General features: G+C 41.3%; 1 protein-coding gene across 10 annotated transcripts in view; it reads left to right on the forward strand.

Annotated features, from left to right (window-relative positions):
* The window catches only part of myo9b (myosin IXb), an 81685-nt gene that overhangs the window by 363 nt on the left and 64227 nt on the right, over positions 1-17095 (forward strand). For 8 of the 10 annotated variants that reach the window (XM_029724741.1, XM_029724742.1, XM_029724748.1 and 5 more), the window contains exon 2: positions 12020-12909. In XM_029724741.1, the coding sequence (XP_029580601.1) occupies positions 12097-12909 (813 nt within the window). In that variant the 5' untranslated portion in view covers positions 12020-12096. Of the gene's footprint in view, positions 1-602; positions 1004-8336; positions 8731-12019; positions 12910-17095 lie in introns of those variants that run through there. The other 2 variants (XM_029724743.1, XM_029724744.1) reach the window with 2 other exon arrangements.

Consider the following 17095-nt stretch of genomic DNA (forward strand, 5'->3'; position numbering starts at 1 on the left):
GTTTAGGTGTTAAGTGACTTTGTGGGTGTATAGGCTACTGTATGCAATGGAGTCTGGTGGTAGCCAGTACTCACACAATACTACTGTAGTCAAACTAATGGAATCCCACCTCTTCCCAGGTGAATTCCACAGGTATAGAAAATTAAACAGTACTTCATATGGCCACCAGATGGTCTAAACTCTTACATGCAAATAAAATCTTTCAATCCCAAAGAGACAGTAATAGCTGTTAAAACGCATAGGCCTATGGTAAAGAAAAACAACGCCTGTTGTCATTCTATTTGGCAATGTAAGAAGTAGCCTTTGGGTCGATTAACGTTGATAGAACTTTAGTTGACCGAGTTTGTTGCCATTTCTGTTTTATGGAAAGGGAATGATACCGCGTTCACGTGCTGATCGGAATTAGGAAACTCGAACATGTTTGACTCATTTACTCAGTGGTTCCCTACCAGCGGTACTAGGGGAAGCCTCATGAGACCATTATTCTACTAGTAAAATGCACATGAGGGGGTACTCCGACCAGAGCAAAATGCATTTGTTGGGTACAGTAACCGAAAAAGGTTGGGAACCACTGTGCTAACTTGTTGAACGCGGCACGTGAATAACTACAACCAGATAACGAGTCCAAACTTTTCGAGTTTCCAAATTGCGATTTGCGCGTGAACTCAGCATGTCACCCGCACCCAACCCATCGATGAAAGCGCGTGGACATAAGATATAGGCAGTTAAAACGCACAAGAACTTGTCGAGAAGATTTTCGATTACCATTCAATTTACATTACGCGTCCAGTCATTGCCAACTGACTAAAGCATTATTGCGTGTATTTGTATATTTTGCAATAAGGACGGGAACACCTTTTTTCGCTCACCTTTCGGTTGCACAGTTGAACTATTTTTTTCCCCCTTATCTACAAGTTTTTTTTACTACTGGTGGAAAAGGGAGTTCCTTGTCGTCAATAATGTTAATCTGTACAGGGTTAAAATAAATGGACCAAAATGCAAGGTGAGGAATAACATTTGATTAGTGTTTGTTATTACATAGCGGGAAAATTCCTAGACCTAGCCCATTCATATGGCTATAGTAGTCTATCTTCTGGCAGGGGTAGTTTTGTTGAGAAGGGTGCAATTGCCTCCTGCAATTCGGGGCATTCCTGTATCTGCAGGAAACCCTTTTTATACTTCTATTGGACCATTTTTAAATTAGGCCAGGTGGGAGGCGGGGGCGCTCCAGTGCAGTAGGTGGCGCTAAATGCACAACGTTGGATGCCAGCCACCGATAAACACTACAGAGAAGGGGCGGGGATGACAACGGTAGCTAGCTAGCTGTACACTAGTAGGCAGTGTCGAGCTAACAAAGGACACTGTGCTAGCACTAAGGAGCAGTGATGCCAACGTAACAATTTTGTTGCTAGATTTAGCAACTTTTCAGACTACCCTGGCAACTTTTTTTTTTTCAAACAGCACCTAGCAACACATTTAGCTACTTTTAAAAATGTATTTGGAACTTTTAACAACTTTTGAAAAGTCACTCAAAACGCTAATATGCACGCATTTTCCCTCTAAATGACACAAAAACGATTTTCTCTGTCACACTCAGTCACAACACACGTGCCTGGCTTCAAAAGTGCATTGTGATTGACGTCAGCAGCAGGCGCTCAGCTCGTGCACAGGCAGCAGCAGGCCAGCAGCAATTTCAGCAAATTGCAAATCATTGTTGGCTGACTGCAGCAGTAGTAGTACGGGTTCGACGAGCCAAACCTGGGAATATAGTTGGTCACGAATGTTTGATTCTGAACAGAACTTACAACATCAGTCAACATGTCTCAATCAAAATTGTACAGAAAAGAGTGGGAGCCTGTACCTGAACAAATGTCAAATCATGTTTTTTTGCCGAGATGGCCAGTCAATTTGAGTAACGTTATTGTGTATTCTACATAATGAGCAGTTTTACGTTATCACGCAATGACATCACAACGTCATTTAGCAACACATCAACCTGCCTCTAGCAACTTACCCTGAAAATTAGTTGGCAACACTGCTAAGGAGGACTCTGGTACACAGCAGACGGGAGGCAGGGGCGACACCGTGTGCTAGCTCGCAAACTAACGATAACTGACGTGGATGTCGATTATGGCACCTCACCTCTCTGATTCAGAGGGTTTGGGTTAAATGCGGTAGACACATTTCAGTTGTACAACTGCCGAGGTATCCCCCTTTCCCTAACAAACTTCCGTACTTGACAGTGTCCCATACATGTGACCGTATTTTAGCCCCCCCCCAAAATGTATACTTCCAGGTCAACTGTATTATGAATACCATTGTAAAGCACAACTTCTACACTTTCCAGCAAAATGAATGACGTGACCTTCATGCTGCCTGTCTCTGCATGTTTGAAAAAGGCAATGGATCTCCGCCTGGTCTTTTTAAAAATGGCGGAAGGGGGAACCGAAGGCTACTGAGTAATAGTGAAAGGGTGGGGAAACATTTGTCCCCATATGTCGTGGGGGGGGGGATGTCACCCGATTTGTCCAATTTATCACCTCAACATTTTTAATAAAACACTATGAAGAGTTTTTATATAATGTGTCATTACATACCAATTTCAAGGTATGTGTCGATTTTGAATAGGGTTTTTAGGGTGGCGCTAAAGTTATCTTCACACATTAAACTGCAGCTTTTGCGAGTCATGATGGCTTGCAGTGATGACGTGAAAACATTTATGCATTCAGTTGCACAATTGACTAGGTATCCCCTTTTCCCTGTCCTTTTCACTTTCTTGTTTTTAATCTGCGAGAGAAGCGCGTACGATACGTCGTGATATGTCACAATGTATCATACAGCGTCAGAGGGGTCTGTTTTTTTCTTAAACTTTTCTCGAATACTATTGGTCTATTACCATGTCAATCAACACTTGAATAGAAACTTAGTTTACACCACGTATTTTAATGCCAACAATTGCATTTTTTATATATATATATATTTTTTTTTAAATCGCATCCTCGTTTGAATGCTGTGGTATGCAAAATCTGTATGGAACAGTGTTAGCGACTGTTAGCTAGCACACAGTGTTTCCCCAACCTTCCACCTGCTTTGCCAGGAGGCGGGTGGTGACTGGTACTAGACAGTGTCCTGTGGGGCACTATATTCCCACTGTTCTGTTAACGACGAGGAGGACAGGCGGGAGCGAAGGACATTGTCTGCCGGTATTGCTCACACTAGCTAGCAAGTAGGACTCCGTTACACAGCAGTCGGAACTAGGGGTCAACACCATGTGCTAGATAGCTAACTATCAAGATAGCTAGCACACGGTGTCAGATGACCGGTAGACAGTGTCTTTCACCCCCCGGTACACAGGAGGCGGGACGTTCATGCAGGAACCATTGGGGTGCTCGAGGGGGGTGGTGGGGGGTTGTTTATGAAGGACCCAATGGGATGCTCGAGGGGTGGCATGCAGGAACACCCTGAATTGCAGGCTGCAGTTGCACACTATTGGTTTTGTTAAGAGCCCCGAAGCCTGTTCTAAACGTTAGCATGCATCTCTTGCGGTACAGTTTTGGATACAGGAGGAACATCTTTCATATCAGTAAGGAATCATTTTCGAAAAACAAAAGATTAAATTACCAAACACCTTTTTTTAGGGTTAGTGTTCCCACACAGCTATATTTCCATGTTACAGCGTTTGTTTAGCGTGCGGAAGACCGAGTCGAATACCTGTTCGTATTAACCATCTGTGTCTCAGAACACCTGTGTGTAAACGGAAGACAGACGCCACAAACGTTGTAGCTGAAAAATGCTGTTGGCTGCAACTGTTAAAATCTGTTAAAACAGTGGACAGTAAGTTTTTATATTTTGCATCTTTGAAATTATTTTGATGTGATATGAAAGTATAGGGCTTTATGTTTCTAGAACCGTACCGCAGTTGTGGATCCCCATACCTGTCCTTTGGCTATAAGGAGCAACATTAGGCTCCTTTAGTCCATTATTGGGCTAGGTCATCCCTACTATCCGGTGCCTTTTCTGTCCCCAGGAAATTTAACGACACCTAACTTTACAGTTGAGAAATTATTCAGACCCCTTGACTTTTTCCACATTTTGTTACATTACAGCCTTATTATAAAATGGATGAATTCATTATTTCCACCTCATCAATCTACACACAATACCTCAATGAAATAAGGTATTATTATTATACATTTTGTTGCACAAATTTCTAAAAACTTGTTTTCGCTTTGCCATTATGGGGTATTGTATGTAGATTGATGAGGATTTAAAAAAAAATGTTATCCACAAGGCTCTAACGTAACAAAATGTAGAAAAAGTCAAGGGGTCTGAATACTTTCCAAATGCACTGTATATTTAAAGCCCTTTGGAATCCACATTTTACACTAAATAAGAGGTGATAAGAGATAACCTGTTAGGGACAGACGTTCCGCTAGCGGAACGCCTCACCAATATCCAATGGTATAGCGTGGTGCGAATTACAAATACCTCAAAAATGCAAAAATGTCTCAAACATATGACTATTTTACACCATTTTAAAGACAAGACTCTCCTTTATCTAACCACATTGTCCGATTTCAAAAAGGCTTTACAACGAAAGCAAAACATTAGATTATGTCAGGAGAGTACCCTCCCAAAAATAATCACACAGCCATTTTCAAAGCAAGCATATATGTCACAAAAACCAAAACCACAGCTAAATGCAGCACTAACCTTTGATGATCTTCATCAGATGACACTCCTAGGACATTATGTTATACAATACATGCATGTTTTCATATTTATATAAAAAAACAGCTTTTTACATTAGCATGTGATGTTCAGAACTAGCATACCCACTGCAAACTTCCGGTGAATTTACTAAATTACTCAAGATAAACGTTGACAAAAAAACATAACAATTATTTTAAGAATTATAGATGCAGAACTTCTTTATGCAATTGCGGTGTCAGATTTTAAAATAGCTTTTCGGTGAAAGCACATTTTGCACTATTCTGAGTACATAGCCCAGCCATCATGGCTAGCTAATTTGACACCCACCAAGTTTGGCCCTCACCAAACTCAGATTTACTATAAGAAAAATTGGATTACCTTTGCTGTTCTTCGTCAGAATGCACTCCCAGGACTTCTACTTCAACAACAAATGTTGTTTTGGTTCGAAATAATCCATAGTTATATCCAAATAGCTCCGTTTTGTTCGTGCGTTCAAGTCACTATCCGAAGGGTGACGCGCCGGCGCATTTCGTGACAAAATAAATCAAAATATTCCATTACCGTACTTCGAAGCATGTCAAACGCTGTTTAAAATACATTTTTATGCTATTTTTCTCGTAAAATAGCGATAATATTCCAACTGGGCGACATTTGTATTCATTCAAACACTGAAAGAAAAAAATTGAGTTGTCTTGTGCACGCGCGCTCCAGTGTCATTGTTCTCAGCAGGACCAGTCACAAAAACTCCTGCTGTTTTTCGCCCAGAGACTGAAGAGCTCTCATTCCACTTTCTGGCGCCTTCTGAGAGCCAATGAAAGCCTTAGAAAATGTCACGTTACAGCAGAGATGCTGTATTTTTGATAGAGATGCCCTAGAAGGAGAACAAATTGTCAGACAGGGCACTTCCTGTATAGAATCTTCTCAGGTTTTGGCCTGCCATATGAGTTCTGTTATACTCACAGACACCATTCAAACAGTTTTAGAAACTTTAGAGTGTTTTCTATCCAAATCTACTAATTATATGCATATTCTAGTTTCTGGGCAGGACTAGTAACCAGATTAAATCGGGTATGTTTTTTATCCGGCCGTGAAAATACTGCCCCCTATCCCAAACAGGTTTTAACCATAACTCAGATATGGATCTCAAAGGGAATTTTCTGCATTTAGTTTTTTGTGGATATAGGTGCTTTTGCCCTGTCCCGAGGTCCTATTCATCAACTCCTATGAGAAATATAAGCCATCAAATAATAAATCCTTCATTATTTTATTATCCTACTTTTTTCTGAATTATTGTATTTAATATTATGGTTTTCTGTGTGTCCCTGAACACTTTCTACCCTGTTAGTTTGTAGTAATTACCCTTAAAATAACAGACCCTTCCCACAATGACATCATGTTCAGGAAGTATATTAATTTTTGGGGTGGGAAAACAACAATGCAAAGCTAAATACATCATTATACCTCATTGAACAGGGAGACACTATGTAGACACATCTAGTGCCCAAAATTGATGACATATGTTGTGCAGCTAAAGTTTTACAGGCATGAACAAATTATCTTCAGTCAGTCTTCCTAATGAGCCCTTCCCAGCTTGCTAGTTTATACTCATGGCTAGAAACTTTAATGATAATTTGAAACTTGTCTGCCTAAATTGTGACTTGGGAGAGTCTTCAGAATCATTTGTTTTTATCTGAGTATTTTCTTTTTAAAAATGTAGATGTTAATGCCGTATTTCAAAATGTTCTGTTAAAATCACTACAATAAATGTTTTAGCTTTCACCCTGGCCTGATATTAGCTAAACTATCTAGCTACTTTCCTCTCCTTATTGCAGGACAGCAGCTCACCAGCAGATACGACCTGCTTGCTTACAATTGCACTAGGGTCAGACAGGCTTCCTGTGTAGATTAAAACACAGCAGAGGTGGCACGAGATATGTCTCGGAAAATGTACCTCAATCCAGGTAGCCTACAATGTATTTTACTCAGAATTGTCCCATTATCCAAACTGTTACAACGAGAAGAATAAACAACTGCTTGTTTTTCCTGAAAACTGCCCTTTTCATACTTATGCTAGGTAGCAGAAGTCACAGCAGTAGACCACCAGGACCACTTTTCACAAAAGCCAGGTTTCTAGAAAACAGTCGACTATATTGAATTTAAACTGGTGTTGAGAACAACGCGGCAGAGGCTGGCGACAGTGGAGTGATGAGAGGAGGAAACCGCCATTGGGCCAAGAAAAAGAGCAGAGAAAGGAAAACTCACCTTAGTTATGATCAACTGAATGGGGAAAATATTGTCCTGTTTCGCAATTGACAACGATGTCATTGTTAACAAACATTGCTCTATCATCATTACTAAATATCAGTTTCACTTGCTGTGAAATCTTTATATAGTGGCGCAGGCAAGCCGGCAATGTGTCGCAGCCACAATCTTATTTTGGGAGAACCCTGGCATAGTGGCCATATCTTGGTTTTAAAAGCTTTAAAGGGGCACTTCTGATTTTTGCAGTATTTCCCGGGACTCTCAGGATAAATATGAATTATTCCTCGTATTGAAAGTTGTTACATTTTCTGAAAATATTAATTCCTACTGTACAATGACATCCATATGGTTAGTACCAATCGGGTTGGAACTGAAATATTTTCCAGTCGTTCTATCTGAATGGAACCATCATTTTTCGTTCCGTTCCACTGTTCCAACCAGCAAAATAAAGTTCTAAACCAGTTCGAACCAAAAAAAAGTTACTGTTGATATTGTTCCTTTTTAAACCTCTGAAATCACATTGTTTTTTTTCTCCATTTAGCTCGACATTAAATTTCTTCACCAATCAGTGTGGGTAGAGAAGCTCGCTATATGGAGCAGGCAGGCAATTTGTTTACATACATTGGACAGACAGGTGTAGGACGCAAGATGCGACTGATTTTGTGGGTGGGGAGTGGGTGGAGGCTTGGCTTGAAGAGCTGGCCATCTTATGACATACATTATCTGACTTGGGCTCACAATTATACCTACGGAAGAGCGGCTTCTATGAAGGAACATTGAATGTCTTTGAACTTCAGAGTGTTTGCTTAATGTTGGACCAGAGCTAGCTGTGTGTGCAGATCAGCACCAGAATTAAAAACATGTCTTACCTTTTTGTCGTTATTAAATCCAATGTGAAACGTGATAACTATAGTATCCTTAACGAGCATTGAAAAAGTTGATCCATTCTTCTGTAATTAAAAATATCTTTAATTTCTGAATCACGCTTGTAAAGTCAATAGGCTAGTAGACTATGCTCCGGAGAGCGAGGGGCTTGAAGCCTACACACGCACACACTGGCATAGATTTTCAGATGGCAAGCAGGCAGACACTGGAATACGTTTCTGTGTGACCGAGTGAGGGTTTTGCATAGGCGCTTTGTTGCTTGGAATGTAAAAATAACGTTAGTAATTAACTGGTTCCCATGTTTTCAAAATAACAGTACTGTTCGGAACAGTATAGATCACTTTTGTTCCTGGTCCTGATTGTTTTCCTGTAAAAATGTACTTATTTTTCGGTTCTGTTCCTTGAACCGGTTCTAACCCCTGGCACTAGTACCAATATTACAAATTATTTCTTGTGTAGGCTGCTATCCTACTCTAAATATAATCAAGTGGGATGGAACAAATTGGCCACGTTAGCTACTGCCAGCGACATAATACAGCTGCCCGGTGAAGGAACTACTGCCCAGTGGGAAGCAACAGTGGAGTGGGAAGCACCTAGACACAACACCGTTGCACCGGTCATTCACACGGGCTTGTCGTTACGTTTGCTAATTGGCATGTCAAGGTGACATACAGATGGGGATCAATACTACAAGTTATTTCTCCCTCGCCCATCGAAATAAACAACTTTCTTTTACAAGTTAACTACCACAATGCTGCTGTTGCCAGCATTAAACTAGCTAGTTCGGAAGGGCTCTGCAGCAACTGACTGCAACAAATCCGTCTCCACTTGACTAAGCTGTGTGACATACATCATCAATTTTGGCACCAGGTGAGTTCATATAGCCACTCCAAAACAAATATATACACTTGGATGTATCTATTTTTACATGTTTAATGATGTTTGTCTAATTGTCTCACTCATACCTGTTTCGGATAAATTATAGAGAATTTCTCATTTCAAAATGTTAAAATATGTTTGTTATAGAAACATATAAAATCCTCTTCAAGTTTTACCATTATGCTAGCTCAAACTCAATCACCCACAGAGCTATGGCTAGTTTAGGCTCCACATCACTAATTATTTATATTTGCGTAACATATTTTGATTTTTTTTTTACTAATTACAGTTACATATGTGTGTAAATACAGTACCAGTCAAAAGTTTGGACACCTACTCATTCAAGGGTTTTTAATTATTTTTACTATTTTCTACATTGTAGAATAATAGTGAAGACATCAAAACTATGAAATAACACATATGGAATCATGTAGTAACCATAAAAGTGTTAAACATATCAAAATATATTTTATATTTGAGATTCTTCAAATTAGCCACCCTTTGCCTTGATGACAGCTTTGCACACTCTTGGCATTCTCTCAACTACCTTCACCTGGAATGCTTTTCCAACAGTCTTGAAGGAGTTACCACATATGCTGAGCACTTGTTGGCTGCATTTCCTTCACTCTGTGTTCCAACTCATCCCAAACCAATTGGGTTAAATAGCCCTTACACAGCCTGGAGGTGTGTTGGGTCATTGACCTGGTGAAAAACAAATGATAGTCCCACTAAGTGCAAACCAGATGCGTATCGCTGCAGAATGCTGTGTTAGCCATGCTGATAAAGTGTGTCTTGAATTCTAAATAAATCACAGACAGTGTCACCAGCAAAGCACCATCACACCTCCTCCTTCATCCTTCACGTGGGAACCACACATTCGGAGGTCATCTGTTCACCTACTCTGCATCTTACAAAGACACGGCGGTTGGAACCAAAAATCTCTAATTTGGATATATTAGACCAAAGGACACAATTCCACCAGTCTAATGTCCATTGCTCGTGTTTCTTGGCCCAAGCAAGTCTCTTCTTATTAACTTTTGACTGGTACTGTACATGCATGCGTTGTTAACACTTTCAAATAGTTTTATGTGTATGTCCCTAACAGTGTTGAAATATGATTGTGTGAACAATCTGCCTATAATTATTAGGATTTAAGTGCCTGAGCTTGACCAATATGTTCTTCTGAAAGTCAAACATTACCTTTTTCTGATAGAATACCCCAAAAATGAATGATTTTTTTCTTCAAGTTATGAGGTCCAAAATGTCACCGTAAGAATGACTCAGCTGTTGAATCTCATTGTCATTGGACAAAATATTATATTGTACGGAATGGAGGTTAGGGAAGTCGTGGGAAAGTTGGTTGCTCGGAGGGAATAGAGGCTATTGTCTTAGTGGAACAAATACTGTAGAAAACATTTGTTCCCTTTTCTGGTGTCTGCATGCATACAGGCTCGACAGACAACTATGCACTCACTTCTCTTGGAAGCTGGGCTAATTTGTTGTGTCGTGTTTCTTCTCTCACTGCTTCAGTGGAGCTCTATACTGTATAGATACAGTATCCTATTAAATCTCTGCAACTATCAATGGCTAAACAGATGTATTCTTAAATTAAAGGGGAGAATTATTATAATAATCCTATGCCACTTTTAAGTTCTGATAAACAAGTATTTACTGTCATGCAAATACTTTACTTAGATTGCCAGTCCAAATGCCATGTGTAATGTTTACAGTGCATTCAGAAAGTATAGAGACCCCTTCACTTGTTCCACATTTCGTTACGTTACAGCCTTATTCTAAAATTGATTCAATTAATTATTTTCCTCATCAATCTACACAATACCCCATAATGACAAAGCAAGAACTGTTTTTAAAAAAATAATAATAATTTGCAAATAAAAAAAACAATACCTTATTTACATAAGTATTCAGACCCTTTGCTATGAGACTCGATTTCGAGCTCAGGTGCATCCAGGTTCAGCTGATCATCCTTGAGATGTTTCTACAACTTGATTGAAGTCCACCTGTGGTAAATTCAATTAATTGAAAATTATTCGGTAAGGTACACACCTGTCTATATAAGGTCTCAGTTGACAGTGCATGTCAGCGCAAAAACCAAGCTATGAGGTCAAAGGAATTGTCTGTAGAGCTCCAAGACAGGGTTGTGTCGAGGCACAGATCTGGGGAAGGGTACCAAAACATTTCTGCAGCATTGAAGGTCCCCAAGAGCACAGTGGGCAATTGGGGGGGAAGGGCCTTGGTCAGGGAGGTGACCAAGAACACGATGGTCACTCTAATAGAGCTCCAGAGTTCCACTGTGGAGATGGGACAACCATCTCTGCAGCACTCCACCAGTCAGGCCTTCATGGTAGAGTGGCCAGACGGAAGCCACTCTACAGTAAAAGGCACATGACAGCCCACTTGGAGTTTGCCAAAATGCACCTAAAGGACTCTGACCATGAGAAACAAGATTCTCTGGTCTGATGAAACCAAGATGGGAACTCTTTTGCCTCAATGCCTCATGCGTCATGCATGGAGGTAACCTGGCACCAACCCTACGGTGAAGCATGGTGGAGGAAGCATCATGCTGTGGGGATGTTTTTCAGCGGCAGGGACTGGGAGACTAGTCAGGAACAAGGGAAAGATGAAGGGAGCAAATTACAGTGAGATCCTTGATGGAAACCTTCTCCAGAGCGCTCAGGACCTCAGACTGGGGCGAAGGTTCACCTTCCAACAGAACAACAACCCTAAGCACACAGCCAAGACAACGCAGGAGTGGCTTTGGGACAAGTCTCTGAATGTCATTGAGTGGCCCAGCCAGAGCCCAGACTTGAGCCTGATCGAACATCTCTGGAGAGCTGTGCAGCAATGCTCTCCATCCAACCTGACAGAGCTTGAGAAGATCTGCAGAGAAGAATAGGAGAAACTCCACAAATACAGCTGTGCCAAGCTTGTAGAGTCATACCCAAAAAGGCTTGAGACTAATCACTGCCAAAGTTGCTTCAACAAAGTACTGAGTAAAGGGTCTGAATATTTATGTAAATGTGTTATTTCAGTTTTTTTACATTTACAAACATTTCTAAATACCTGTTTTTGCTTTGTCATTATGGGGTATTGTGTGTAGATTAATGAGAAAAAACAGCAATTGTATCTGTTTTAGAATAAGGCTGTAACTTAACAAAAGATGGAAAAAGTGAAAAGGTCTGAATACTTTCCGACTCCACTGTATCTAATATACCCCTCCCTGACTCTACCCCATTCTTCTCCCTCTCTCCCTACCCAGTGGTTACATCCTGATTGGGGGAGGGCAGTGCTAGTGAGGTATGCTGGAGAGGTCCTGTTTGTGTGTCAGCCAGCAGGATGAGTATGTCTGATGGTGTGGTAGGAGCGGCCAGCCTGGACGTAGATCAACAACAGCAGCGGCAGGCCGTCTTCCTCCAGATCTACCCACGTTTGTCTCAGGACAAAGCAGCATGTTGTACTCTCCAGGTCAGCCCAGGGGCCACAGCAGCCATGGTTATCCAGAAAGCAGGGGTCACTCTGGGCCTGGACATGACCAGTCCGTACGCCCTGCTGGAAGTCAGGCAGGCTGAAGGGGAAGAGAGGAGGCTAGGGGACACTGAGATGCCTGTGGAGAGGGTGTTGCTTTGGCCCCCAGGGGCCAGAAAACGACATCCCCAGGAGAAGGGGTATTACTTCATCCTCCAAGCCCAGGGAGGTGAAGGGGCTCTGGGGTCAGAGACGGACAATGGTGGGGTACCTTCATTAGAGGAGTGTGATGACTTGTGCAGCCTCTCCACCCTGACCGAGGACACTATCCTGGCCGCCTTGCGCCTGCGCTTCTACAAACACAACATCTACACATACGCCAGGGGCATCCTGGTGGCAATTAACCCCTTCAAGTTCCTGCCCATCTACAACCCTAAGTATGTCATGATGTACAACAACCAGCCACTTGGAAAATTAAGCCCTCACATCTTTGCAGTGGCGGACGTGGCATATCACACCATGCTGAAGCAGCAGGAGAACCAGTGTGTGGTAATATCAGGGGAGAGCGGATCAGGGAAGACCCAGAGCACCAACTTCCTGATTCACTGTCTGACGGCGTTGAGTCAGAAGGGCTACAGCAGCGGGGTGAAGAGGACCATACTGGGAGCTGGGCCTGTGCTGGAGGTAAGTGTGTGTGTGTGTGTGGTGGTGGTGGGGGGGGGGGGGGGGGGGGGTGTTAGTCCTGCTTCAGAAGCGCCATTCCTTTACAGACAAGTAAAAGGCCTGTTCAGTGGCGCATAGTTTCTATCTCCAGAGAAGGTTTTGTGTCTGCATTTAAAAAGCCGTAGTGTAGCCTTAAAGACCAACAAACGTGCCGAGGTGCTTTCAAGGGTATATGACTGCAGTAGATATACACTACATGAACAAAAGTATGTGGGTACCTGCTCATCAAACATCTCATTCCAAAATCATGGGCATTAATATGGAGTTTGGTCCCCCTTTTGCTGCTATAACAGCTTCTACTCTTCTGGGAAGGCATTACACTAGATGTCAGAACATTGCTGCGATTCATCCCAAAGGTGTTCAATGGGGTTGAGGTCAGGGCTCTGTGCAGGCCAGTCAAGTTCTTCCACACCGATCTTGACAAACCATTTCTTATGGACCTCGCTTTGTGCATGGGGGCATTGTCATGCTGAAACAGGAAATGCCTTCCCCAAACTGTTGCCACAAAGTTGGAAGCACAGAATCGTCTAGAATGTCATTGTATGCTGTAGCCTTAAGATTTCCCTTCACTGGAACTAAGGTGCCTAGCCCAAACCATGAAGAACAGCCCCAGACCATTATTCCTCCTCCACCAAACCTTACAGTTGGCAGTATGCATTCGGCCAGGTATCGTTCTCTTGGCATCCGCCAAACCCAGATTTGTCCTTCGAACTGCCAGATGAAGCGTGATTCATCACTCCAGAGAATGCGTTTCCACTGCTCCAGAGTCCAATGGCGGCGAGCTTTATGTCACTCTAGCCGACGCTTTGCATTGTGCATGGTGATCTTAGATAAAATAAAAAGGCAGTTTAAACAATAAGCTAAATTGTCTATTTGTCACATCACTACTATTAATGTTAATAAAGCATTAGAAAACTTCATAATAAAGTGAGAAGTGTTACTGAACTAGACTTGTATCCAGAGGCGAGATCCCGGTCAGAGCTGCAGTAGTTTGAGTTTCTCTTTGTCTGAAAAGTCTTCAGATGAGAACTCTGCTCACTATGCAATATGCAATAGACGAGGCACTCTAGGGCAGACAGGAAACTATGTACATGAGTAGAAAACACACACACACACACACACAGAGCTTACTGTTTGCACCTGGAAGTGTGACCTCCAACCTACCCACTGCAACCATCACAAACAATATTTAATGTTTCATGAGACTGTTTGTTTATCACTGCTATTTACAACTGGATGAGTAGTAATGAGTAACCCGACAAAGAGCTGTTGTCTCTCCGGTTTGTTTCCTATTCCGTTTTCAGGGCTAGTGAGCAAAACGGTTCTGCCAGAGCTGCATTCCAGCTGCTGAGTGAATAGTGCTCAGTCAGGTTTGATGGGGGAACACCTTTTCAGCGAAATGAATACCACTTGTCTCTTTACCACAGAAAATGACAGTGATTTCTTCTGTAACAGCCAGTCAGCCAGCTAGTCACTCTGACTCAGTTATGCTCTGGCCAGTGTTCCCTCTAAGCTACGTACATGTGCAACCACATAGCTCCTAGAGCAGTCCCGTGCAGAAGAATTGAAAGCCCATGCAAGAGATTGAACTTCACTAAAATGTACATCATCTTTCCTCTACTGTGGACATGGTTATTTTGTTGTAGGTCGGAGTAGCCTTGTTCTATTTCACTGGCATGAGCGGTTGGAGTGTAGCCTATATGCCCATTTGAGATCACAGAACAGAGCCGCGTGTGCACATATGTTGATATTCTTTCCTAGCTTGTGAGTGACTAGCCCAGTTATAGCTAATTTTGCACAGCAATGGGGGAGTGATTGTTTCCTACAAGAGCACAAAACTTGTACATGTCTAACTGTCTTTGAAAAGCAAGTCAGGTGAGCTTTTTTTTGTTTTAAAGGGAAAGTGTCCTATTTTGAGACAGGCTTGAATATGCAAATAAACCAATAGGCAGAGGGTAGCACACATTTCTGTATGATTTTCTTAATGGTAATAATAATGATAACAATTAATTTAAAGTGGTTTCTTGCATAATAGCACAATATAATGCCACTTTCAGTCACCTTTTTGCCCAATTGTGACAAGTTAAACATCATTCCTAAACTGGTTAATGCCAAGCCTAATGTTTTGATAAAGTCTCATGGAATGTTGGCCTACATTGGACACCACATATTGGCTATTGTAGGCGATATCATAGAAGTCAACAGCTATATCCATGTGAAAATGTCCCATTTGTTTTGAGTTGTCAACTAACGTGAAATCAACAAAGTTTCACCATGTCATTGGATTTTGGTTAAAAGTTGGGTGAATTTTTTTTTTTAATTGCCTTATGCTAACTTTTTTCTAATCTAATGGGTTTTCCACTTTGATTCAACGTCATCACATTGCATTTTTGGGTTGAAATGACGTGAAAACATTGATTCAACCAGTTTTTGCCTAGTGTGTCACGCCCTGACCTTAGAGAGCTGTTGTATTTCTCTATTTGGTTAGGTCAGGGTGTGATGTGGGGTGGGCATTCTATGTTATCTATTTCTTTTGTTTTGGTCAGTAGGGTTCCCAATCAGAGGCAGCTGTCTATCGTTGTTTCTGATTCAGAATCATACTTAGGCAGCCTTTTCCCACCTGTGTTTGTGGGTAGTTGTTTTCTGTTTTGTTATCTGTACCTGATAGAACTGTGCGCTTTCGTTTTTCCCGTATGTTATTTTGTTTGAGTGTTTTTTGAGAATAAAAATCATGAACACTTACCATGCTGCGATTTTGTCCTCCCCTTCCGACGAAACCCGTTACACAGTGGGGTAGATATCTGTGTGTAGTTTTCCATATAATTGTTGTGCCGGTGCCATTCTCATTTATGGTCCTGCTTCTTTACTAACCTACACACTATTTTAGCATTGTTTCTTTTAGATACAAATATCTTGTTGACTTGATCTTGACTCTATTACAGTGCCTTCAGAAACTATTCACACCCCTTAACTTTTTCAATTTTTGTTATTAAAGCCTGATTTTTAAAATGGATTAAATTGAGATTTTGTGTCACTGGCCTACACACAATACCCCATAATGTCAAAGTAGAATAATTTTTATAGATTATTTGTATTAATTCTAAATGAAAAGCTGAAATGTATTGAGTCAATAAGTATTCAACCCCTTTGTTGTGGCAAGCCTAAAGTGTAAAAATGTGTTTAACAAGTCACATAAGTTGCATGGACTCACTGCATGCAATACGTTTTTAACATGATTTTTGAATGACTACCTCATCTCTGTACCCCACACATACAATTATCTGTAAGGTCCGTCAGTCTAGCGGTGAATATCAAACACAGATTCAACGACAAAGACTAGGGAGGTTTTCCAATGCCTTGCAAAGAAGGGCACCTATTGGTAGATGGGTTAAAATAAAAAGCTGACATTCCCATCCATATCCCTTTGAGCATGGTGAAGTTATTAATTGCACTTTGGATGGTGTATCAATACATCCAGTCACTACAAAGATACAGGCATCCTTTCTAACTCCGTTGCCGGCGAGGAAGGAAACAGCTCAGGGATTTCACCATGAAGCCAATGGTGACTTTAAAACAGAGTTTAATGGCTGTGATAGAATTTGATAGAATTTAGGATGGATCAACAACATTGTAGTTACTCCACAAAACTAACCGAATTGACAGAGTGAAAAGAAGGAAGCCTGTACAGAATAAAAAATATTCCAAAACATGCATCCTGTTTGCATAAGGCACTAAAAATTGCAAAAAAATGGTCAAAGCAATTCACTTTTTGTCTGAATACAAAGTGTCAAGTTTGGGGCAAATTCAATACAACACATTACTGAGTACCTCTCCATATTTTCAAGCATAGTGGTGGCTGCATCATCTTATTGGTATGCTTGTAATCATTAAGGACATTAGTTTTTCAGGATAACAAAGAAACGGAATGGAGCTAAGCACAGGCACAATCCTAGAGGAATATCTGGTTGTCTGCTTTCCACCAGACACTGGGAGATGAATTCACCTTTCAGCAGGACAATAACCTAAAACGCAAGGCCAATCTACACTGGAGTTGCTTACCAAGATGACAGTGAATGTTCCTGAGTGGCCGAGTTACATTTTCAAGACAATTTAAGTCAAAACTAGCAATGATCAACAACCAATTTGA

This window comes from Salmo trutta, chromosome 31, assembly GCF_901001165.1.
Source record: "Salmo trutta chromosome 31, fSalTru1.1, whole genome shotgun sequence".
Lineage (NCBI taxonomy): Eukaryota > Metazoa > Chordata > Actinopteri > Salmoniformes > Salmonidae > Salmo > Salmo trutta.